Genomic DNA, 27,909 nt, shown 5'->3' with positions numbered 1-27,909 from the left:
TCCCTTTTTGTGATCTGAATATATCTTGCCACTCTCTCTGGCCTGTAGTGTTTCTGGAGAGAAAACAGCTGATAGCCTTAAGGGGGGGGGTGCGTAGTTCCCTTAAAAATAACTCTTTGTTTTTCTCTTGCTGCCTTTAGACTCCTTTCTTTAACTTTTGCCATTTTTATCATAATATGCCTTGATGTGGGTCTATTTGAGGTCAACTTCTCTGGAGCCCTCTCTTCTTCCTGTATCTTGATATCTGCTTCCTCCAGATTTAGATGGTTTTCAGCCATAATTTCTTCAAATATATTTTCAATCCCCTTTGCTTTCTCTTCTCCTTCTGGAATCCCTATTATGTGTAGATTGGCCAGCTTTATCTTATCCCATAGGTCTCTGGTGCTGCTTTCATGTGTTTTCATTTGTTTTTCTGTCTGCTGTCCTGATTGGGTGATTTCCAGGATTCCATCTTCCATGTCCGCATTATTCATTCTGCTCTTCAGGGCCTTTCCCTCAGCTTGTGTCTCTGCAAATGAACTTTCTCATGTTGGCTGGCTCCTCATTGTGTGTTCTAGTTCCTTTCTAAAGTAATCCGCATTACTGTTCATATACACTCTTAATTGCTTTGTATTCATTCTAATTCCTTCAGTATTTTCACTGTCTTCTTTTTGAACTTGGTGTCTGTTAGATTGCAGAGGTCTGTGTCTGTTTCATTGTTTGCTCTGTCAAGGGGGAACTCTTCTGTTCTTTTAACTAGAAATGGTTCCTGAGCTTCTTCACTTTGCTTATATTTTTCTCATTCTGGGAGTTTAGAGAAAACAGCTCCCGTAGGCTTGGAAGGCTTTTTATATGTGAGAGCACCCCTGGGTATTTTGTGAAGGCTTCCTCTTTATTTTTGGTATAAGGAATGCTTCTGGTTTGGCTGCTTGCTGTCTCTTTCCTTAGTGTGTGCAGGCTGTTAACCCCTTGATAGGCGCTGTGTGTGCTTCTAAGGAGATGGAGCCACCAGGCCAGACTAGTAGCAAGCGTCTGGTTGCTGGGCCGTTGATATTGCCAAGAACCCATGGCAGGTGGCACAGGCTGCTCCTAGTTTCAGGGCCCTGGAAAGTGGCAGTTATCCTCAGGCAGGTGTAGAAGGTGCCTGGAGCATTTGGCAGTGTCAGCAGCAGGCCGCGTGCATTCCCAGGGGAGTGAGAGTACTACCAGGTGGTGCTCAGTTGCAGGGTCCTCCTCTGTGGCAACCTTTGGGGCTGTAGCTCGTGGCTATTCACAGACTCCTAGCAGTGAGATTGCCCCCACTACCCATAGACCACGCAAGAGGTGTGCCATCACACTTAGCCCATGCAGGAGGCGCTGCCACCCTGAGCCCACCCAAGAGGGCCCATTGCCAATAGCCCGTGTAGGAGGCACATTAGTGCCCATAGCCCTGCCCTCCAAGAATCCACACATGCACAGTAAAAGATATTCCTATGGAAAGCTGCCTCTCCTCCTCCAGCCTTCCCAACAATGGCACTTTGCTTCTGATGTGGGCCCAGACCAACTCCCAGGTTCCCTCAGCTCTGGCACTCCAATCCCCTAGCCCTTGGCACACCACTCCCTAGCCCCACATATTGTCTCCACACAGCCAACCCTAGTCCTGTCCCCAGAACTGACCTCCTCAGCCTGAGTCTCAGCACCCAGGCCCCTGCCACCTGTCTCAAGCTGTGGTGTCCTTGGAGGTGGTACTGACCATCTGTGCAGCTCTCTGTCGGCATTGACCTCCTCAGTTCAGCTGTTGCACTTTTCTTGGAGGCTTCAAGGTCCCTCCATCTTGGCTGATCTCCCCATTAGTCAGGTGGCTTCCCAGGGTGTGGGTTCCTTTCCTCTTTCACAGCTCCCTCTCAGGGGTTTTAGCCCTGTCCTGATTCCTTTCTCTCTCTCTCTCTCTGTTCTTCATTTGTTCTCCCCAGTTAGGTGGAGTGTTTCTTCCCCTTTCTTTGAGGTTTAAGGTCTTCTGCCAGTGTTCAGTAGATGTTCTGTGCAAATCGTTCTACATGTAGATGGTTTTTTTGATGTGTTTGTGAGAGAAGGTGAATATCACATCTTACTCCTCTGCTATCTGGATCCTGCAGGGCCACAGACGTTTGAGAGCTGGGAATGGAGATGTGCATAATGGCAAAAAAATAAATAAATAAATAAATATTTGATAATATATTGTGCCTGATGCAGAATGTATTATCATGCTACTATTATGTTTTTGTTCTGCCACACACAGCCTCAAATATTTCTGAACTTAATACATAAATATGATATTAATTATTAGAGCTCCCACTTATGGATGTCCTGTGATGTGCCTGGCAATCCCCTGAGTAACTGGCACCCAGATTACAATGAATCCTCTTATCAGCACCTTTAGCTGGTTTATTTACTCCACTTATAAATAAGGAAACTGAGGTCAGGGAATTCTATTTCATTATTAGCATCCCATGCTTACAATACAGAAGATCCAAGCTGGTACAGCCCTAAAAGAAATAAAAGTAAAAACTCAACAAAAATCAGATAATTCAAATGTGCAGCCTAGTTTGAGATCTGCTAGTATTACCCGGACAAAAAGAGAATAAGTGTCATAGAGGCAGTGCCAGGACATGCAGCATCTCATGCAAGAACAATATTGTCCATTCTGTAGCATTCCTAGGGTCCAGACAGCAGCTTCCTGCAGAATCCAAATGAATGCTCTGACCACCAGCTGGACCCTGACTTATCACATCTTTCACCTGAAGAAAACACACAACTTACATAGGACCTGGCTTCTCTAAGGAAATCTCTGCGCACCAAACACGTCACTTACTTTTTACCTTCAGTGCAAAATCATAGCAAGTGGCTATGAAACAAAGAAGGGAACCAACAATCCCAACTTCTGCCACTTCATTATCTTGATTCTACCTTCCTTATAGAGACCTAAATGTTGCCCTATGCACAAAGCACATTATTTCATTCCTCTATTTATGACAATGACTGGCCTGAAAAGCCAAGAGAAATATCAAATTTTGCAGGGAGTAATTTGCTTCAAAATGATTTATTTCTGACACCTCGCTTCCAAGAATATATATTAGTTTTAGAGTTGGGCTTAATTTAATTACCCTTTGCAGCACAACAAAGGAGCACAAAACTTAGTTACATTGGCTAAGGACTTGCCAATGTTCTTAACATCTAACTCTAGACTAGTTCCAAGAATTGGGAGAGGAGTGGGGCCAGGTGGGAGCTTCCCCTTCCCAGAGCTCTGTTTCCAGAGTGGGAGGAGAAGGACAGGAGAGACAGGGCACCAGGACCACAACCAGACCCATGATGCCTTCTCTTCTTAAACATACAACTGTGAGCCTGAAATCTAAAGCTTTTAAATGGTCCCTGATCTATCATCTTTCGTCCCTCTAATAGAAACAAACCAATCAATTACATCCACTTTGTACCCTATTCTGAGTCAACTTTGCCCCAGTGATAACAATAAAAATAAACTGTCCTTTAGGCCTGTTTTCTCTGTGTCCAGTTACCACTCTGGAAATTCTGGTCTCATTGTCCTGGGTTTGGTCCAGGTATTGATCATTTTTCTTTTTAAAGGGTAGGGACTCCACTGTGCAGTCAGGATTAAGAACCACTGAAGTAAATACTTAGATGCCAAAAAGGGCTCCTAACACTGGATTCAAATCAATGACCAGCTGGGAAGTTATGACTCTGAGCACTATCGGTGTATTCTATGCCTTTTTTATTTTTGTTTTTAATGTTGATTTTGTAATGCTATATCTAACACCAGGACATTTTGTCCTTGAAAGTGAAAGATTTTAAAAGATTTTAAGGTACTGTACTAGCATGACATGTCTCTCTATATTAAATAGTTAATGACGACCTATTTAATAGAATTTTAAAATAAAAATAAATAACTATGGTTCAGGCATCCAACATGAAGCCAGGTAAGTCACCATAGATATTGTTTCAGACATGTTCCTGCACCATTGAGAACTTGAAATCTGAACGGTGTCAAATTCAAGGACTCCCACTAGCTGCTCTCAAGCCAATATATGCTAGGAGTTCCCACTATGGCACAGCGGGGTCAGCAGTGTTCCTGGAATGCTGAGACGTAGGCTCGATCCCAGCCTGGCACAGTGGGTTAAGGATCTGCTGTTGCTGCAACTGCAGCTTGGATCTGATCCCTACCCTGGGAACTCCATATGCCCCAGGGCAGCCAAAAGATGAGAAACAGAAGGAATATATGCTAGGAAGGCTAGCTGCAATTTTCTATTTTCAAAGTTCCCTCTACCCTCACATCTATGTAACCATTTCAAACCCCAACCAATCCTTACCTATCAAGAATCCTCTTGTTATTCCCAATCCTAATCCTTGACAAAACAATTATCTACCCTTGAGGCTAGAAATAAAGAAATTTCCGCATTTTGTACCCCTGAAGAACACAGTCTAATTTCTTGGATATGTGTCTCCTGGCCTGCAGTCCTAACAAACTCCAAATAAACACCCATAAATATCAACCAGATCTCCAGTCTCAAAGCTCTTGGTTAACACTAACAGAATTCACACATCTTGAAAGATCAAACACACGTAAAGTAATTACCTAAGTAAATGAACATGGCTTTGACCTTGAAATTCCACATCTATCCCCACCAAAGTAAACACTGGAAGATGGAGAATGTGATTTTGCAGTTTTCAAATGGGGGGAAGGGGACTCTGAGTGAATGGAAGAGCTGTTCATTGTCCCCTGGCTCATAAATAACAAAACTTCAATTTAAACTGAGATCTTCTGATGCTCATTGTAACGCATTCACTGACACCACAGCTGCCCCCAAAACAATTTCAGAAATACAAAACCAAGTCTCTCAAAATATTACTCTGAATAGTGCACCTGACTGACTGTTTGCAAAATTATAACAGTAAACAGCGTCCCTGCCTGGACTCAAAGGAACACAGGGTCACAGATTCTCAGGAGAAGAAATGAAAAGTAGTGATTCTCCCCTCTCCATCACCAAACAGGCAAAATTTGTTCAGGTAACTGAGGGAAAAGGAAATCTCAAGCATTGCATGGGAAGGGCTTGAGAAATTATGCCTCAGGCATCCCAACTGCCTCAGGACACAAGGCCTTCTATTGCCTTTTGGCGTCTGTCTTCATCAGAGATGATGAGGTGAAGTACACACCGTGTTAATCAAAATTTTAGAAAATGGAGACCTGATTGAAACTAAGAGGTGTTGACTTGGAGTCAGGACTGTAGCATGCCAGATATAGATTCAAGAAACATTTACCAAACTAATGGCTACCAAAGAGGAAATGTATGGGCCTCGAGGCATACAGCAGGAGGTTGGGATTAACATATACACACTACTATATATAAAATAGATAAGTAACAAGGGCCTGCTGTGTAGCACAGGGAAATCTCCTCAATATTCTATAATAACTTGTATGGGAAAAGAATCCAAAAAAGAGCGGATACATGTATAACTGATTCACTTAGCTGTACATCTGAAACTAACACAGATTGTAAGGCAATTATACGCCAAAACAATTTTAAACTTTAAAAAAGAAAAAAGGAACACTCGTGTTCCACCAGACTATGAAATGGGAGAGGCTTATAAAGGCAAGCCACAAAATTACATACGTTGTTTATCAAGAACACCTTGGATCTGGCAAGTAAGGGTTCCTGTTAAGGAAGTATTGGTTGGGGTCAGAAATTGTTGCATAGCTACAATGGAACCCTAAGACCATAAGATTGCAGCTAGTGGGTGTAGTTGTGAGAAAAGCATGTCCTTTCCTTGGGTCCAGTACATTTCACAGAAAATTCAAGTTCTCAGTGGTGCAGAGATATGTTCAAGACCAGATCCTTGGTGGCTGCCAGGCTCCCTTTTGTATGTCAAACTGTGATTACTCCATGAGATTTCAACTTCTCATCAACAGCAAGGAAGGGAGGTTTTACAGAGAACAAAAGGTGTGGATTCAGTGGAGGTTAGGTGGCAGGGACTTCATTAAACTGACCCGTAGCACAGAACCACCACAACAGGCAGACCCAAAGAGGAGATGATATTTAGTGGCCATGAGGACCTAAATATCACTGGAATAAGAAAACATTACTAGATTACTGACAGTACTTTACAAACATGTGCACTAAAAAGACATCATATTTGTTCTAAATTGATTACAGCAGTTATTTTCAAGTTGTTCTAGTGAGGAAGAAATAGATTTGTCAGGACCTAGTCCCCAAATGTTTTATTCCTGATGTTTACAAGGATTCATGCTTTATTCCTAATGGAAAACAATTTTCACACCATAATAACTCTTTTGATTCTCTCAATTACCTTTGCCTAAGGTAAAATTACTTCCACTTTGTGGATGAGGAAATGAGCCTTGGAGAGTCAGTACGTGGGTGAGGGACACAGTATCTTCAAATAGTACACCTTACAATGGATCTTCCATCTCATGAATCACACGAGCTTCCTCCACACAAAATTCAGGTCACTAGGGTCACCATTTACTGAATGTGTGCAATATTTCATGATTCTCTCTATTCAATGATGTTACAAGACATGTCAATGTAGTTAATAATTACTCCACCATGTGATTAAAAGGGGGGCCAGAAAAGTTTACTTTTGTAACCTTTAAACTTGAGTGAGTCCAAGATTTGGTGCCACCTTTATGAGAACAAAGAGAAACAGTACTTGGCTGCCTAACTTACACAGCTCTAAACTCTAAAACAACTGCACTAGCTTATTTTAGATGAAATAAACACAGCCACTTTCTTCATTTATTCCTACAGAAATGAATTTCCCTTCTCTGCTCCGCATTCCATCTGCTGAAGCCATCTCTCTTTATAAAATGAAAGAGTCTAAGACAACGACCGAGGGTATCTCTGAAATCACTTAGTCTAATTCTTCTTTTTTCTAATGAGCAATTAGTGACAGGGAGACAGAATGCCCTTGCTGCCTTAGTAAAATGCCTTTTAGTGGAATCCCAGTTTTTTGACTTCCACTTCAATGGTGTCTCATAACAAATGGCATTTCTGATGCTGTCTAAATGAACAGGAGAACATAAATATTAAGCCCTCCACTGTCACAGGGTAATGCAAACTTCAGGCTGGCTGGAATTGCAGATTCTGGGTTTTCTTTCTAAGAAATAGAATGTATTTTTTAGAGCAGTTTTAGCATCAAAATATATCTAGGCAAAAAGTACATAGATTTCACACACTCCCTCCCCACACACCCAGCCTACCCCAAAATCAGCAACCCTCACCAGTGTGGAACATTTCCTATCATCAGTGATACAACATTGACAAGTAGTATACACATGACATATGACATAACATATGACATAAATCAAAGTCAAAGATTACACTAGAGCTCACTCTTTGTATATTCTTTGGATTTTGATGAAAGTAGAATGACCTGTATCCACCATTAAAGTATCATACGGGATAGTTTCACTGCCCTAAGACCCTGGGAACCACTGATCTTACATTATCTCCATAATCTTGCCCTTTCCCGAATGTTATAGACCTAGAATTAGACAATACATAGCATTCAAATTGGTTTCTTTCACTCAGTAATGTGCTTGAGATTCCACTGTGTGTTTTCATGACTTGCTTCCTCACTCCTTTTTAACAAGAAATAATATTCTATTCTATTGATGTATCACAGTTTGTTTATACATTCGCCAGTTGATGGACATCTTGGTTGTTCCCAAGTTTGGGCATAAATTTATGAATACAGCAACTATAAACATTAATTGTATCAATAAATGTGTTTTACTTTATGAACATATTTTATGAAACCTGCTTTATGAAATGATGCAACCAACAAGGGCCTAATCTCCAAACAACTCATACAACTCAACACACACAAAAAAACCCCACCCCTTTCAAAAATGGGCAGAATACCTAGACATTTCTCCAAAGAAGACATATGGATGGCCAATAGGTACATGAAGAGATGCTCAAAATCACTAATTATTAGAGAAATGCACATCAAAACTACAAAGAGGTACCACCTCACACTGATCAGAATGGCCATCATTAACAGGTATACAAATAACAAAGGCTGGAGAGGGTATGGAGAAAAGGGCACCCTCCTATACTGTTGGTAGGAATGTAAATTGGTACAACCACTATGGAAAACAGTATGGACATGCTTCAGAAAACTAAATATAGAACTACCATATGACCCAGAAATCCTACTCCTGGGTATTTATCCAGACAATTCTTTCATTCAAAAACATACCTGCAGGAGTTGCCTTTGTGCCTCAGTGGTTAATGAACCTGAGTAGGATCCATGAAGATGTGGGTTCGATCCATGGCCTCACTAAGTGGTTTAAGGATCCAGCGCTGCTCTGAGCTGTGGTGTAGGTCACAGACACAGCTCAGATCCCATGTTGCTGTGGCTGTGGTGTCGGTTGGCAGCTGTAGTTCCCATGTGGTGCTCAGCCTGGGAACTTCATATGCCCTAAAAAGTTAAAAAAAGGGATGCATGTACCCCTAAATTCATTGCATCACTATTCACAACAGCCAAGACATGGAAACAACCTAAATGTCCATTGACAGATGAATGGATGAAGAAATGTGGTACATATACACAATGGAATACCACTCAGCCATAAAAAACAAAACAAAACAAAACAAAACAATTAATGCCATTTGCAGCAACATGGATGGAACTAGAGACTCTCATGCTGAGTGAAGTCAGTCAGGAAAAGAAAGACAAGTACCATATGATATCACATATCTAGAATTGAATATACAGCACAAATGAACCTATCTACAGAAAAGAAACTTACAGACATGGAGAAGAGATGTGTGGGGGCCAGGGGGAGGGGGTAAGGAGTGGGATGGAGTGGGAGTTTGGGATTGGTAGACCCAAACTATTGCATTTGGAATGGATAGGCAATGAGGTCCTGCTGTATAGCACAGGGCACTGTATCTAATCACTCATGATGGAACATGTTGCGGGAGAATGTGGGAAAAAGAATGTATACATATGTATAACTGGGTCACTTTGCTATACAGCAGAAATTGACAGAACACTGGAAATTAACTAGAATTAAAAAAGGACGAAAAAAAGTCTATGGCCCCATGTACACTCTGTATTTTGGCATGAAGCCCACTGTGGTACTGTGTGGATATAATGCCACATGGATGCAACGTGGATGCAACTGGAGATTCTCATACTAAGTGAAGTAAGTCTGAAACAGAAAGACAAATACCATATGATACCACTTATACGTGTAATCAAAAATATGACATAAATGATCCCATCTACAAAAGAGAGACTGATTCACAGACATAAGGAACAAACTTGTGGTTGCCAAGGGGAATGGAGTAAAGAGTGGGATGGACAGGGAGTTTGGGGTTGGCAGAAGTCCTACTGTACAGCACAAGCATCTATTGATTTCTTATTTTCAATTTCATTGGTGTCTGCTGATTTTGGGGTTTTTTCTTCTGTGGACTCTGTATATAATTTTCCTCCCCTTTCTCTAATTTCCTAAGGTGGATGTTTTACATTATTGATCTTACATCTTCTTTCTTTTCTAATGTATGAATGCAATCTCTACATTTCCCTCTAAGCACCCCTTTCATCCTATCTCATAAACTTTGATAAGTTGGATTTTCATTTAATTTCATTCAAAAATATCTTTTAATTCTCTTGAGATTCCCCTTTGACCTAGGTTGATTGAGAAGTGTGTTGTTTTGTCTCAAATATTTGCGGACTTTTCAGCTAATTTTTTAGAGAATACTACAAGCAGTTAATGCCAACCATCCAGACAACCTAAAAAGAAATGGATCCATTTCTGGCAACATACAATGTTCAGAGACTGAATCAGGAAGAAATGGATAATATGAATAGATGGATCACTAGTAGTGAAACACAATTTGTACTTTTAAAAAATCCCAGAAAACATAAGCTATACAGGGGATTTCTATCAAACATATAAAGACCCAACACCTATCCTTCCCAAACTATTCCAAAAAGTTGAAGAGGATGGAACACTCCAAAATTAATTCCACATGGCCACTGTTGTGGTGATACAGAAACGAGTCAAAAACACTACCAAAAAGAAACTAACAACCCGGTATCTCTGATGAATATTGATGCAAAAATCCTCAACAAGGTACTAGCAAACTGAATTCTACATTACACAGGAAGCAACATATACCATGCTCGGAGGAGGGATGGGTGAGGGAGGGCTATTTATTCCAGGGATGTAAGGATGGTTTAATGTCTAGAAATCAATTATCATGATATACCACATTAACAAAAGGAAAAATAAAAATCACATGATCATCTCAATAAATGAGAAGAACGGTTGACAAATTTCAATATCCATTCATGATTAAAAAGTCTCATCAAAGAGGAGACAGAGAGAATATATCTCAACATAATAAAACATGTATGTCAACACGTATGACCAACCCACAGCTAATGTCATATACCATGGTGAAAAGCTGAAAGATTTTCTGCTAAAATCAGGAACGTGACAAGAATGTCTGTCTTGGGAAGTACCTGCTGTGGTGCAGCAGAAACGACTCCAATTAGGAACCATGAGGTTGTGGGTTCAATCCCTCGCCTCACTCAGTGGGTTAAGGATCTGGTGATGCTGTGAACTGTGGTATATTTCAGCAGCATAGCTCTGATGGGACCCCTAGCCTGGGAACCTCCATATGCTGTGAGTGCAAACAAACAAACAAACAAACAAACAAAACAAAAAAAAAACCACGTCTATCTCTACTTCTATTTAACATACTATTGGAATATATTCTCTAGCATCATGACTATCTCTACCCTCGCTTATTTCATTTATCCACAATCTATAATCACAAGACACATTTTTGTACTATTGTTACAGATTAACTATCCTGTTAGATGAATTAAGAATAATAAAAATTATTTTAATCCATCTTCCATTATTTCCTCTGTAATGCTCTTTCTTTGTTTATATGAATTAGAGTTCTTTACTTGTATTACTTTTCATCTCTCTGAAGAAAATTTCTTTTTGATATTTCTGCCAGTCAAGTATTGGAAACAAATCCTCTCAATTTGGTTTGTCTGAGAGTCCTTCTTTCTTGTTTTTTTCTTTCTGTCATTTTTAGGGCCTCACCTGCGGCATATGGAAGTTGCCAGGCTAGGGGTGGAATCCAAGCTGTAGCTGCCAGCCTACACCACAGCCACAGCAATGCTAGATCTGAGCCTCGTCTGCAACCTACACCACAGCACAGGGTAATGCTGGATATTGAACCCAGTGAGTGCGACCAGGGATTGAACCTGCATCCTCATGGATACTAGGCAGATTCATTTCCACTGAACCACAATGGGAACTCCAAGAGTCCTTATTGCTCTTCACTTTTGTAGCCACTCCCATGGCCTGCAGAAGTTCCCAGGACAGGGATCAAACCCAAGCCACAACTGTGACAGGCTGAGTCTTTAACTGTTAGGTCAGCGGTGAACTCCTCTCCTTCACTTTTTCTTTTTTTGCTTTTTAGGGCCTCACAGGCATAAAGAAACTCCCAGGCTAGGGGTCAAATTGGAGCTGCAGCTGCTGCCCTACATCACAGTCAGAGCAACTCGGGATCAAGGCCACATCTGCGACCTACACCGCAGCTGCAGCGAGGCCACATCTTTAACCCACTGAGCAAGGCCAGGGATGGAACCCGCATCCTCATGGATACTAGTTGGGTCCATCACTGCTAAGCCATGATGGGAACTCCCTCTCCTTCATTTTTACAGATAATTTCACTGGATACATAAATAAAAGTGGGTGGGAGCTTTTTCCTTTAGATACTTCAAATATTTTACTCCACTCTCTTTCTGCTTGCATTTTGAGATAATTCCAATGTAATTTTTATTCTGTTCCCCTATAGGTAAGATGTTCTCTTCCTCTGGCTGCTTTTATTTCCTTTGTCTGTATATTCTGCATTTGACTATGATGTGCCTACATGTAGACTTTGGGATATTTTTCCTACTTGATGTTCTCTGAGTTTCCTGAATCTGTGGCATAGTGTCTGACATTAATTGTGGGAAACTCTCTGAAATTACTGCTCAAATATTTCTTCTGGAGATCTCTCTGTCTTTAAATAATCTTCTCCATTGAAGCATTATACCCAGAGAGAACAATACACATGCTCTAAATGTGCAGGTCAACACACTAACACCAAGGGAATATATCTGTATAACCAAGATACAGGTCATGAAAAAGAATTCCATGATTTTTTTTCTTTGTACTGTTGTGGACATTTCATTTTCTTCCTGTGTGGTGATCATTTGATTGGTCTGTTACATTCCTTCCGATACATGTTTTCTTCATATCCCAATGTATTGCATTTCTCTTAAGTACATACTTAGAAGTAGAACTGCTGGACACACATGCATTTACCTCCAGTAAAGAATGCCAAAGAATTGTCCAAATGGTTGAACCCATTTACAGTTTTACTCAAAAGGCCAGGTGCTTTGCTTTCGTGCCTACACTTTGTATAATTCTTTTTTCATTTTAACCATTCTGATGGCTCATAAGAATATCTCATTAAAATTTTAACTTGCATTTCCATGACCCTTAATGTTGCTGACCACTTCTCAGATGTCCACTGGCAATACTGAGTCTTCATATGGGAACAACTAAGTTATTTTGGATATGAGCCAATAGTTAGCTTCACACCATTTTTAAACAAATATAAGTGTCAGAAAGAAAACTTGGTAGTATGTAGAAAGAATTACTTTACTCTGAACCATTTGAAGGTAAATTGCTGACCAAAGATCTGAACTATTTTAGTAGATGTTTTCTTAAAAGAAGGCACATCTCTTATATAACTGTAATAAAACCTTCCAAATCAAGAAAATAAGACCCACACAATAGGAATTTCTAATTCTCATTTCTATTGGTGTTTCAGGGATAAGTCCCAAACATACCCTTTATCTCTCAGTTCTCTACACTTCAGAGATGTCATGAGACTAAAGCCTTCAGGATCCCAAAGTATCATAACTGCCAACACACCGATGTTAAGAAGAAAGCAAGGTGATGGGATGTAGAAAGAAAAATAGAATCTGCTAACATCTTCCCAGGATGTTGTTCTTGTTTAGAGAGAAAAGAATGACACTTAGAACACATGATTGTAAGTACGAAAGTACATATTAAGATTTGCCTGTAAGCTTGCTTGAAATACAAAGTAATGAGAATATTTCATGTCTTCAGTGTTGACAGAAACCAGAAGAATGAATTCTAATTCTTTCTCTTCATTCCTTCCTAATGCTGATCCTATCACTATTTCTCTACAGGTTAGGACCATTCTTAGACACGATTTCTCTCATTTTTCCAAGCCAAACCTCAAGTAACTCTAGATGACACTCAGCAAAAAGAGTTTTTCTGCCCTCTTCCCCTTGCTCCTTCTCTGTTCTTATCACTATGAAGACAAGAAAGGCCTCTTCGGACTCTATTTTTTAATCATTTCTTACCTGCACTACACACAAAAGAAGGAAAGTCTGAGAATGGCTCAGCAAAGTGTGATGCTTTTTATTTAGAAATGCAGAGGACAAACAGCTACATACTGGCTTACATTAATCTCTCTACCGTTTCACAGTGATAACACAGTACTAACTCAATATTAGGTAGCAATGAACACATGTGATAGCCAATTTGAGTGTTACAGAGCATAAAGATAGCACATACATTTGTGCAGTAAAACTTGGGAAACTTTTAATAGAGGTTGGATATTAGCTGGATATTGAGGGAATGTGGAGATACGAGATGGGAGGTCAAAGAGAGCATCCCTGGTAATGAGAAAGGGGTGAACAAAGCCCAGAAGAGGACGAGTTACAGAGAACAGCATCGCAGCAGCCGCAGGGTCTGCTCTTCATTATACAGGAATGAAGCGGAGCTGGTATGAGGGTGGCATATGGCTGAACCCACTTAAAATGGGGGTGGTGTCGATGTCCTTTAGGTCAACCACAGGTTCCAGGGTAAATTTCTGTAAAATGCTAGTCAGGAATAAAAATAGCTCCATGCGGGCCAGGCCTTCTCCCACACAAATTCGTTTTCCTGAAAATAACACACATAGGCAATTTGATCCCAGAATATTGTTTACAACTCTCACAGAAAATATGCAATAACTATTTGACAAATAACTGAATAGGAGGAGGGTTGGAAGGATGGTTAGAGAGACAGAGGTTGGATATACTTTCAAAAGCACATGGCTAAATGTGTCACTCTCACACTGTAAAATAGTCAATGTCTCTCTCCCACCTGTTTCATGAGATGAGGTCCAGATGGGTTGAACTGGCCCTCCATACTTTGTTCCCAGTCTAATGTTCCATATCATTCCTTCCATTCTTCAGTGCTATGCTACTGTATGACCTACTCCCAGGGCTAGCCATATCCAGGCATTTAAAAAATTAAGGTACATTTGATTTACAATGTGGTGTTAATTCCTGGTATACAGAAAAGCGATTCAGTTTTATATTGATCTATATACATATCGATATAAAACTGAATATGTATAAAATATATATTCTTTTTTACAGTCCTTTCCATTATGGTTTATTATAGGATAGCGAATATAGCTCCCTGTGCTATACAGTAGGACCTCACTGTGTATATATTTTGCAGAGTCATTTGTATCTGCGAATGCCAAACCTCTCACTTATCCCTCCCTCACCCTCTTTTCTGTTTGGTGACCATATGTTTGTATTCTATGTTTATGAGTCTATTTCGGTTTTACAAATAAGGCCATTTGTATCATATTATAGACTACACATTTAAGTGCTATTACGTGGTATCTGTCTTGCTCTTTCTGGCTTACTCACTTAGGATGATAAGTTCTAGGTCCATCCATGTTGCTACAAATGGCATGATTTCATTCTGTTTTTATAGCAGGGTAATATTCCTTTGGGTATATATGCTGCCACACCTTCTTTAATCATTGTTAATGGACATTTAGGTTCCTTCCATGTCTTGGCTACTGCAAATTGTCCTGCTATGAACACTGGAGTGCATTTATGTTTTTGAATTAGAGATTTGTCCAGATACATGCCCAAGTGGGACTTCTAGATCAGATGGCAGCTCTGTTTTTAGTTTGTTAAGGAACCTCCATACTGGGGGTAGTGGCTGCTGTTGTTGTCATTACTGAGAAAAGCAAGAAGGCCAAAATGTACTCTGGAAATTTTAACATATTCAAGGAACTTATAGATCAAGCCAGCAGAGATTAACCCCAAAAACATGTGCACAGGAAAAAGATAATGTGCATTCATTGGAATGTTCACACTGAATATTCGTAAAAACCATCATTCTCTAAATGCTGGCACAGCTCAGGGTCAGCTCCAACCCACCACCTCCTTTTTGAAAAAATTTCACTGGAGTATAATTGACTCACATGTTGTGTTAATTTCAGGTGGTATATTGGGTTTCTTTTAAGAGAAGTTCATTTCCTCACAGTTCTGGAGGATAGACATCCACGATGAAGGTGTTGGCTGTTATGATTTCTTCAAAGGCCTCACCCTCAACTGGCAGATGACTATCTTCTCTCCATGCCCTCATGTTGTCCTTCCTCTGTACACACACCTAGCCATATACACCTTTCATCAATCTCCAGTGCGCCATGAGGTTTCTAGCTTTGACTCGTGCTTTTCCATTTGGTTAAGGTTTTCTTCTCCTATACTTCCTTCAGGACCCATGTCCCATGTCACTTCCTCTTTATGATCTTCACAGGCAATAGAATCTTGCCCTCTCTGGGTTTCCTCAGAATGATCTTCATGCTTTAGCTGAAGCATGGATCACCCTGAATCACAAGTCTCCATTTAATTGTTTTTATGCTCTGCTAAAATGTGCACTTTTGAAAGGAAGGCTCAGTCCTTGACATTTTGGTACATACTGAGCAAGACCCAAAGCAGGCATCGAAAGCCATCAATCCCATGAAGGTTACTCTATGGCCAGATATGAGGCACACTCTGTAGCCATGGAGAACCAGTTTCCAAGGCCTAGGATCACAGGTGGAGGAAGATCATGGTGCTCTGGAACCACTGCAGAACATCCGGCCACACTCCCAAGGAATCCTGATACTACAGTTGATGGCAAGTGCTGACCCTTTCAATCTAGAGGAAATGTCCTGTTCCTATAAAAATCACTCTGCCCTGTTTTGTTACTCAGCTCTTTTGAGGCAGCTCAAATTCCCTTTCTGTGATTAGAATATTACTTATTCTATGTTATGCCTCACTGTAGGGTATGAGTGACCAGAAAGCAGGCAGTTTCCCCTCTGGTCTCATGAGCAGCCTGTGCTTTTCTCTCCAACCACACTACTCTTCCTTCATTACAGTGATATGTTTACTAATCTGCTTCCCTAACTAGGATGTGAGCCGGTATGTTGCCCCTTCAGTGCTTGTAAAGAGCTGTAGCCCCAGAGCTCAGCCTGGTGACTGAGAGACATTACAGCAAATACTCAAAAGTTGTGGACTTTTATGCCTTTCTTATGTCAGGCAAGGAAAACCTAAATGAGCTTTGCTTGCTAAGAGGAGCTCTTGGGCAGCTCAGGGATCTATCAAAGAGGTAGGATTCAATCCATCTGTTTCCTAGCCTTTTCATTTTGGCAGAAATGGGTCACTTTCCCAGACTGCCGATACAGGGGATGTATGATGATGGGGTGGAAAGTGCATGGCGTTGGGACTGGTGCTCAGGATCATTGTCAAAAAGCAATTCCACCAGCTCCAGACTGAGCACCATTGAGTTCCAACCATGCCCTGAAAGATATCTTGTCCCCTAAAGTCCCTAAGGCAATTCATGTTCATTACCTGTTGAGAAAGGCATGAAGCAGTCACTCTTCTTAAAGTTGCCACTCTCATCCAGGAAGTGGCCAGGGTCAAACACCTCTGGGTTGGGGAATTCTTGGTCATCACGCAGCACAGACGTCAGTGATGTTAACACAGTTGTGCCCTGGGATGAAAATAAAGATAAACTTTGTTATAAGGAAGTCATGGAGCTGGAAGAAATGTTGCAAATCATTTAGTCCAATCTTTTGATCTATAGTTGAGGGGTCCCAGGTCTACATAAGGGCAATGGCAATCCCAGACAGACAGGCCAAGTGCAAAAGAGGGATGAGCTTAACATCAGTGGCAATGAGGTTACTCAAGTGGCCTCCAAAAGCATTTGAAAGACTGAGTATGCAGTCACTTGTGTGCTGATATCCAAATCCCCTTTTATTTATCACAATGTTTGGACACTGTTCTCTGTCCCACCCTTTGCTCTATTTCAGTACTTCAGTTTTACTCACATCTCATGTGCAGATTATGGTTTAAAATGGAAGCCTCTGCTGGCTCTTGAAAAGTCAGATGTGTTTGGAAACTGTTTACAGGGCTTTTGAAAGGAGAGGTCTGATCTGATTAAAAATAACAAAGGGCAAATCCATAGGCACAGAAACAGATCAGAAGTTTTCAGAGGATGGAGGGACGGAGGACTGGGCAATGAGTGCTTACTGCGTGAGGCATTTCCTTTTGGAGGGATGAAAATGCTCTGGTATTAGAGAGTAGCTACGGAGGCACAACATTGTGAAGGCACTATGTTGCAGTGAATTGTCCACTTTAAGACAGCTAAAATGGAGATTTTCATGTTATGTGTATTTTACCACAATAAAAAAGAAAATTTGCCCAAGAGGAAAAATAACTTTGTAGATAATACTATAAATACACTATCAACTACTGAGTATTTATCTTGGGATGGAAATTTGTTTCTCTCCATTTAAAAATGTGGGGGAACACTTCATTAAGGATGAATTCTAGGTTTAAAAATGTGAGATGATCAAATTAGAAAAATTATCTATTTCCAACAGTTCAGGTAAAGATCATCAATTAATGCTACACTTGTTGGATGAATGATGTAGGAAACAGTGTACTCACAAGGTCTTTAAAATACTATGCCATAGATATTTGTTTATTAATTACCTGTGATAACTAGAACCTCAACAAAGGAGCCATATGCACACACATCCTTAATAACATATTACCTTAGCATCACCAATAATGGGATAAATTGTCATTACATGTCTTCAGCCAAACTGTGATGCAGTAGGACATACCCAAAATCACATATGTAATTTTCTTGTGCAATACACAGAACCGGAATCTAATCTCAAGGAAACAATCACACATGGCCAGACTGAGGAACATTAAACATAATAATTGTCCCAGTTTTTCAAAGCAGTCAATGTACTAAAATGAAATAAAGGAAAAAGAACTCTTCTTGTTCTTGACAACAAGGGACTAAAAGCACAGACAATCAAATTAAATACCTGTGCCTTGATTGGATACTAGATGTCCCCCCAAAAACAAAAAACAAAAAAAACAAAAAACAAACAAAGAAACAAAAGCTTTACAATATATTTTAGAATAACTAAGAATATTTAATTTTAGCATATATATTAGATAAAATTATCATATAGATGATAATTCCTTTAATGTGAAGGCTTTGTTGCTATGTAGATAAAGTCCTTGTTCAGATACATACTGAAGTACTTAGGTGTTAAGTATAATAGAAGACTCATGGATATGCAGTTAAAGTGTAGATACACATACAAATTTCACTTATATACATCCATTTTATACTTAAATACTATTTAAATTTTAAAATATTTTAAATTCAAAACTGGGGGTAATTCCACCCTTTATCATATTAAAGGTCTATAATTTTATTTTTAAAATTATTGCCTTGTGTATTTTAAAACAAATAATACAGAGAGTTTCCATCAGGGCACGGTGGGTTAAGAATTCAACTGCAGCAATTCAGGTGACCATGGAGGTGCAGGTTCAACCCCTGGCCTGGCACAGGGAGTGAAAGGATCTGGCATTGTTGCAGTTGTTGTGTAGGTCTCAGCTGAGGCTTATATTCAGCCCTTTGGCTGGGAAATGCCATATCCCACAGGTGCAGCCATTAAAAAAATACAAATAAAAATTAGGAAGTGACTTCGTGGCTCAGCAGTTAACAAACACGACCAGTATCCATGAGGATGCAGGTTCAATCACCGGCCTTGCTCAGGGGTTAAGGTTGTCAGCTGTGGTGTAGGTAGCCAACACAGCTTGCATCTGGTGTTGCTGTGGCTGTGGCATAGGCCAGCAGCTATAGCTCCAATTAGACCCCTAGCCTGGGAACTTCCATATGCCACAGGTGTGGCCCTAAAAAGACTAAAAAAATTTAAAAATAAAAATTAAAAAAATAAAACAAATAGGAGTTCCCACCGTGGTTTGGTGGTAATGAACCCGACTAGCATCCATGAGGATGCGGGCTCGATCACCGGCCTTGCTCAGGGGTTAAGGATCCAATGTTGACATGAGCTGTGGTGTAGGTCGCAGATGCAGCTCAGATCCTGCACTGCTGTGGCTGTTGGCAAAGTCCAGCAGCTGTAGGTCCAATTCGACCCCTAGCCTGGCAACTTCTATATGATGTGGGTAAGCCTTTCAAAAAGACAGGAAATACAATACAATAAAAGAATAATAGTAATTACAGGAAACTGTTACTGTAAGATTTTAAAGCTTAGGTTGGCACAAAAACCTGTATGCAATTATTTGTAGCATCTGTATTCAAAGAGCCCCAAACTGGAAATAATCCAAACATTAATCAATTAGTAATTGAATAAACAATTTGTGTTACTCCATATGATGGACTGACCATCAATAAAAAGGAATAAACTAATGACACATGCAATAACAAAGATAAACCTCAAACATAGTCTGTCACATAAAAAAAGAGATAAAGGCATGAGGTAATGACAGGTTATTTCCTTCGTGTCACATTCTATTATGTTGCACTCGTGAAGAGGCAAAACTATAGGACCAAAAACAGATCAGTGGTTACCACCAGCTAGAATTAGGGGAAATGCATCAGCTGCAAAAGAAGAATAAGAGAACTTTTGGAGGTGAGGACAATGTTTTATCTTAGTTGTGATGATAGTTCACATATTATTCAAAACTCTTTAGACTCTACTCTTAAAAGGGTGAATTTTCTTTGACATAGCTTATATCTCAAGTAAAAAAAATTGAGGAATATATTAAGTCACAAAAAGTATATATGGTGAAAAGGAAATCAAATCTAACGATACAAACCCATTTCGACTTTCCAAACATAACCATTTCCACGAACTAGTTATATGTCCTTCTAGAGATATTAAGCATATCAGGCAGATAATCCTACATACATTTATGCCACTTAGCACTTTCTTCTCTTTTTTAACCCAATGACAAGCATCTACTGGATCATGAGTTTTTATTCAATAAAATAATTTGGATATTGTCCCATATCAACAAACATACATCTGCCTTTTTCGAGTGACATAATGTAAATGCACCATTACACTACTGATGAACATTTAGATAAGTCAAGATTTTTTTTTTTTGGTCTGTTGTGTTTTTAGGGCCACATGCATAGATTACGGAGATTCCCAGGCTAGGGGTCCAATCAGAGCTGCAGCTGCTGGCCTATGCCACAGCCATAGCAATGCCAGATCTGAGCCGTGTCTGCCACCTACAGCACAGCTCACCACAGTGCCAGATCCTCAAACCACCGGGCGAGGCCAGGGATCGAATCCACAACCTCATGGTTCCTAGTCGGATTCGTTTCTGCTGCACCACAACAGGATCTCCATCAAGATATTTTTTTATCACAAGTAATAATGCAAGGATGATTTTTTTTGGACATTCCTTCATTAGCATTTGCAGTAGATACTAAGAATTTTAATTATTGCATTACAATATACCATATCTTATTTTGAATAGATATGGCTGAATTATCCTCCAAAAATGAAGTACTTATTTATAATCCTGCCAGTGGCACTTGAAAGTTCTCACATACAAATAGCCTCACCAATACAATGTTTTCTTAGAGCCTGAATTCATCTCTCCGATAGATGAAGAGTGTCTTACACTTTTTGCCTTGTATTTTGCATATGTTACCTGATTTAACTCTTGCCATATTTTATTTAAGTAAATAAGATTAGCATTAAGAAAAGTTCACAAATGTCTTTACCAGGACATGAATATTTACACAAAGCAGTATCAATAAGGAATTTAAATAGTTCAGGTGAGGTTTTGACCATCAAATGAAACTGCACCAAACTTATATTGCTTTTAGTTTTCCAAGTTTTTTTATTAAAAAAAATTTTTTTAGGAGTTCCCGTCGTGGCGCAGTGGTTAACGAATCCGACTAGGAACCATGAGGTTGCGAGTTCGGTCCCTGCCCTCGCTCAGTGGGTTAACGATCTGGCGTTGCAGTGAGCTGTGGTGTAGGTTGCAGACGTGGCTCGGATCCCGCGTTGCTGTGGCTCTGGCGTAGGCCGGTGGCTACAGCTCCGATTCAACCCCTAGCCTGGGAACCTCCATATGCCGTGCGAGCGGCCCAAGAAATAGCAACAACAACAACAACAACAAAAAGACAAAAGACAAAAAAAAAAAAATTTTTTTTAATTTTTTGTCTTTTGTCCTTTTAGGGCCGCACCCGTGACATATAGAGAATCCTAGGCTAGCGGTCTAATAGGAGCTGTGGTGGCCAGCCTACATCACAGCCACAGCAATGCCAGATCCGAGCCATGTCTATGACCTACACCACAGCTCATGGCAACACCAGAGCCTTAACCCAATGTGCAAAGCCAGGGATCAAACCTGCAACCTCATGTTTCCTCATTGGATTCATTTCTACTGTGCCAAGATGGGAACAGCATTTTTCCAACTTTTTAGTGCTGCATAATTAAGGATGAGGGATTTCTAAACTCATATTATAGGGGAAATAAGTAAAAACCAAAAAACCCTTAGATCAGCTCTAACACAGTAGCCTGAGTGATCCATGGCTACTTATATTTAAATTAAAGCTAAATATCCTGCTGTATAGCACTGGGAACTATATCTAGTCACTTGTGATGGAGCATGATGGAGGATAAGAAAAAGAATATATGTATGTGTATATGTGTGTGTTTGTGTGTGTGTTTGTGTGTGTGTGTTTGTGTGTGTGTGTGTGTTTGTGTGTTTGTGTGCTCACTTTGCTGTACAGTAGCTAATTGACAGAACACTGTAAACCAACTACAATGGGAAACATTAAAATCATTTAAAAAGGTAAATTACCGCTACATAAAAGGAAATAGCATTTAAAATTCAGTTCCTCAGTGCACTAATCACATTTTAAGAACTCACTAGGCAATGTGGTTCGTGGCTATGACATGGGACAACAGAGATACTCAGAATTCCCTCTTCCCAGAAGATAACAGTAGTAGTTTCAATCTTAATAAACTCACAACCCCCTTCCCTTCAAAGTAGAATGTCTAGTTATCTGATTTTTATACATAATAAGATAATATATGCAGGCTTCAAATGGGAGTAGCTTGTAGGATACCAACTAGAAAGGCTGAATAAAAACAGAAATCATGTGTTAGAAAGCAGAGGAAAGCTGCTGACAAAAATTAGGCTCAAGACTCCAGACCTGGAAGAAACCTGGAAAGGTAAACTGGCATCTATAATCAACGTTTGACTGTGTTAATATCTAGTTCAGAAACAGGAGGTGCTATGTAATTCTGTCTGCCTAGTGGAGGGAGGAAGAACACTTTTGGGAAGAAGACAAACTTCATCTGAGAAAGCATTTTTTTTTCTTATGTAATATCTGAGCTTAGGCAAACTAATTAGGCATGGGAAAGATTGCTAAGTGAACACACAAAAAAAGGGAGAAGGGGGTAATTATATACATATAATTATACATATATATATATGGAAAATTACCCACCTAATTTTTGAGGCCAACAGTACCTTGATATCAAAAGTCTGAGAAAAAATGCAGACCTGTCTCTTCTGACATAAATACAACAGTTCTCAATAAAATGTAGCAAACCAAATCCAGCTAGGTGTATGTGACAGAGACAGACAGAGAGACAGAGAGAGCAAAGACAAAATATATGTCATATAAAGAGATGCAGAGAATCCATCTGATGAAACTGATACACATTTATGAAAAAATTATAGATTGCCAAGATCAGGGGAGAGGGAGAAATGATGAGTTGCTAACTGGTGGGTATAAACACCTAGTAATACAAGACGAGTAAGTTCTCAAGATCTGCTATACAATGTTGTGCCTATAGTTAACAATAATATATTGTACATTTAAAATCTGCTAGGATTTTAGTAAATTTGAGGAAATTTTACATGTAATTTAAAATAATAAAATCTGTATTCTTAAAACAAGAAAACTACATTTTGTTCTGTTTTTTTTTTTTTTTTAATTAGGAAAGTACCAAATCACTACAATCTCTGTCAGAAGGGAGAAGTAGGAGTAGTTCCTAACTCATTCGACAAGGCCATCATTACCCTAATCCCAAAACCAGACAAAGATGTTGAAAGGAAGGAAGGACCAGGACAATGGCTCTCAGGAACACACATGTAAAAGTCCTCAACAAATAGTAGCCAATCCAATCCAGTAATGTATAAAAAGAACTATATACCACAAGCCAGTGATACTTATCCCATGTATGCAAGGCTAGTTGTACACCTGAAAAGCAATTAATGTAATCCATCACATCAACAAGACACAGAAGAAAAATCAGAAAAGAAGAAGGAAGAAGAAGAAAAATCAAAGATGAAAAATCAGCCCACATGCTGATTATCAACAGATGCAGAAAAAAGCCATTAACAAAATATAACACCCATTCATGATAAAAATTCTCAGTGAACTAGGAATAAAGGGCAACTGCCACAACTTGATAAAGAATATGCAAAAAATCCACCTAGAGCTAACATCCAATTTAGCGAGAAACCCAAAGCTTTCCCACTAAGAACAGGAATGAGACAAGAAGGTCTCATCTCACCACTGTTTTTCCATGTCATATTAGAAGTCTTAGCTAAAGCAGTAAGACAATAAAAGGAAATAAAAGGTATAGAGACTGGGGAAAAATTAATGAAACTGTCTTAGTTTGCAGGTGACATGATCATCTATGCAGAAAATCCAAAAGAAATGAAAACCTTTTTCTGAAACTGATAAGGGAGGATACCATGATTGCAAAATACAAGGTTAACTCATGAAAATCAATTGTTTTCATATATACCATCAATGAACAACTGGGAATTAAAATTCAAAGCATAATGGAACTTACTTACATCAGCAGTGAAAAAATGAAAATAGTTGTAAATCTCACAAAATAAGTATAAGATCTACATGAGGAAGATCACAAAATGCTGACAAATAAAACAAAAGGATCGAATATATGGAAACTTTCCATGTTCATGGACAGAAAGACTTCAGGATGTCAAAATGTTAGCTCTTCTCCACTTATTCTGGGAGTTCCCATTGTGGCTCAGTGGTTATCAAATCCAACTAGGAACCATGAGGTTGTGGGTTCGATCCCTGTCCTGGCTCAGTGGGTCAAGGATCCGGCATTGTTGAGAGCTGTGGTGTAGGTCGCAGACATGGCCTGGATCCCACGTTGCTATGGCTGTGGTGTAGACTGGCAGCTGCAGCTCTGATTAGACCCCTAGCCTGGGAAACTCCACGTGCCATGGGTGCAGCCCTTGAAAAGAAAAAAAAAAAAAAAAAAAAAAAAGACAAAATGTTAGCTTTCTCAACTTATTCTCTCAGTTAAATGCAATCTTGACCAAAATTTCAGAAAATTATTATGATGATAATGAAAACCTGATCCTAAAGTCTATATGGAGAGGCAGAAGATTCAGAATAACCAATTCAATATTAAAGAACAAAGTTAGAGGACTTACACTGCCCAAATTCAAGACTTAATTTAAAGCTACACCAATCAAGACAAGTGTAGTATTGATAAAAGAATTAACAAGAAGATCAATGGCACAGGATATAGAGTTCCGAAACACACCAACATAAATATAACTGACTGATCTTTGACCCAAAGGAGCAGATGGCAATGTAATATAGTAAGAGAGTTTTTCAAAAGTGTTCCTAGAACATCTTAACGCCCACAAGCCAAAAAAAAAAAAAAAAAAAAAAAAAAAGGATATTATACCCTTCACAAAATTAACTAAAAATGAATCACAGATCTACATATAAAATGCAAAATCATATAACTCCCAGAAGAAACACATGAGAAAATCTCAGTGACTTCAGGTTTGGCAGTGACTTTTCAGATGCGACATCAGAGGCACAATTTATGAAAGAAAGAATTGATAAACTACCTTTCATTAAATCAAAATTTTCTGCTCTGTAAAAGACATTTTAAAGAGAATGAAGGACTTCCTGGTGTGGAACCATGAGGTTAGGGTTTGATCCCCAGCCTCATTCAGTGGGTTAAGGATCTGGTGTTGCCATGAGCAGTGGTGTAGGTCACAGATGAGGCTTGGATCTGACATTGCTGCGGCTGTGCCATAGGCTGGCAGCTGTGGCTCCAATTGGACCCCTCGCCTGGGAACCTCCATTTGCTTGGGTGTGGCTCTTTTGAGACAAAAAAAATTAAAAAATTAAAAAAAAAACAAAGGCCATAAAGAAAGTCAAAGAAGGACAGTATTTAATGATAAAAGGATCAAGAAGAGGATATTACACTTGTCAATATATATGGCCCTGACATAGGAGCACCCAAATACATATAACAAATACTAACAGACATAAAAGGAGAATCCATGGGAATATAACAATACTAGGAGACTTTAACACTGCATTCACATCAATGGGCGATTGCTCCAGACAGAAAATCAATAAGGCAACAGAGATCCTAAATGACACAATTAATTGATACTTTGGGGACATGATATCCAAAAAACTCAGAATACACATTCTTCTCAAGGGCACATGGAATATTCTCAAGGACAGACTACATGCTGGGGCATGAAACTAACCTCAACAAATTTAAGAGTGTAGAACTTATTTCAACTATCTTCTCTGACCACAATGTCATGAAGCTACAAGTCAACCATCAGGAAAAGAAGTGAGAAAAACTGACTACGTGGACATGAAACAACAGGCTTCTAAAAAACCAATGGGTCTCGGAGAAAATCAGAAGGATCATTTCAAAATGCCCCAAGACAAACGACAAAGAAAACATGACCATTCAAAAATCTATGGATGTCTCTAGACCAAACACTCTCCGACAGAAACCACAGCAATATCATCTCAGATCCACCTTCTAGGGTAATGACAACAAAAACAAAAATCAACACATGGGACTTCCTTAAACTTAAAAGTTTCTGCACAGCAAAGGAAACCCTAAATGAAACAAAAAGGCAACCCACAGAATGGGAGAAAATCTTTGCAAATGAAGCAACTGCCAAGGGATTCATCCCCCAAATTTAGAAACACCTCTTGCAGCTCAACACCAAAGAAACAACGCCATCAAAAAATGAGCAGAAGACATACACAGACAATTCTCCAAAGAAGACACGTGGATGGCCAAAAAGACACATGAAAAGATGTTCAACATCACTCATTATTAGAGAAATGCAAATCATAACTTCTATGAGGTACCACCTTACACGGGCCAGAATGGCCATCATCAAAAAGTCTGCATACAATAAGTGCTGGAGAGGGTGTGGAGAAAAAGGAACCCTATCACATTGTTGGTGGGAATGTAAATTAGTGCAATCACTGTGGAAACCAGTATGGAGATGCCTCAGAAAACTAAAAATAGAATCACCATTTGATACAGTGATCCCACGCCTGGCTATCTATCCAGAGAAAACCATGACTCAAAAAGATACATGTACTCCAATGTCCATTGCAGCAGTATTTGCAATAGCCAAGACATGGGAACAACCTAAATGTCCATTGACAGAGGAGTGGATAAGAAGATGAGATACACATACACAATGGAATATCACACGTGCATTAAAAAGAACGAAATACCAGCATTTGCAGCAACATGGATGTACCTGGAAATCATCATGCTGAGTGAAGCTAGTCAGTAAGACACCAACATCATATGCTATCACTTACATGTGGAATCTAAAAAAGGACACAATGAACTTCTTTGCAGAACAGATACTGCCTCACAGACTTGGAAACACTTATGGTTTCAAAAGGAGACAGGTTGGGGTTGGGAGGATGGGCTGGGGGTTTGGGATAGAAATGCTATAAAATTGGGTTGTGATGATTGTTGTACAAATATAAATGTAATACAATCCACAGAGTAATTAAAAAAAACAAAAACTATGGGTGCCTCAAAAGCAGTTCTTAGAGGGAAGTTCATAGTGATACAGGCCTTCCTCAAAATACCTAAAGTTAGCAGAAGGAAAGAAACCATAAAGACCAAAGAGGAAATCATTGAAAGGGAGATTCAGAAAATAGAAAAAAAATCAATAAAACCAAGAGCTGGTTCTTTGAAAGGGTAAGCAAAATTGACCAACCTCTGGACAGACTCACCAAGAAGAGGAGAGAAAGATTTCAAACAAACAACATGAGAAATGAAAAAGGAGAAATGTCAACAGATAAGCAGAAATACAAAAAAAAAAAAAAAGAGAGTGATATGCCCACAAATTTGACAACCTAGAAGATATGGACAATTTTTCAGAGACAATACTGAATCAAGGAAGAATAGATCAATTGTTCAGATCATCACTAGAAATTAAACTGAATATGTAATAAACACACACCCTACAAACAAAAGTCCAAATGTCCAGATGGCTTCACAAGCAAATTCTTTCTTTTTTTGGTCATTTTGTTTTTCCTAGGGCCACACCCGTGTCAAATGGAGGTTCCCAGGCTAGGGGTCTAATCAGAGTTAGAGCTGCCAGCCTACACCACAGCCACAGCAATGACAGATTCAAACCTTCACAGGCAAATTCTACCAAACGTACAAAGGAGAACTTATACCCATCCTTCTTAAACTTTGCCAAAAGATTGAAGAAGATGGAACACTCCCAAAGACATCCTATGAAGCCACCATCACCCTAATACCAAAACCAGACAAAGGTACTCCCAAACAAAGTTATAGGCCAATATCTTTCATGAATATAGATGCAAAA

The 27,909-nt window shown here is 39.4% G+C and overlaps 1 protein-coding gene across 1 annotated transcript in view; it reads right to left on the bottom strand.

The window, feature by feature from the left end:
- The window catches only part of CYP2C49 (cytochrome P450 2C49), a 40,280-nt gene continuing 25,849 nt past the window's right edge, over positions 13,479-27,909 (bottom strand). Inside the window, 2 exon segments of the mRNA NM_214420.1 lie at positions 13,479-14,026; positions 16,768-16,909. Of these exon segments, the coding sequence (NP_999585.1) occupies positions 13,845-14,026; positions 16,768-16,909 (324 nt within the window). The 3' untranslated portion in view covers positions 13,479-13,844.

Source organism: Sus scrofa, chromosome 14 (assembly GCF_000003025.6).
Source record: "Sus scrofa isolate TJ Tabasco breed Duroc chromosome 14, Sscrofa11.1, whole genome shotgun sequence".
Lineage (NCBI taxonomy): Eukaryota > Metazoa > Chordata > Mammalia > Artiodactyla > Suidae > Sus > Sus scrofa.
Note: the sequence above shows the minus strand (reverse complement) of the source record. Positions and strands in the feature narration are given on the sequence as shown.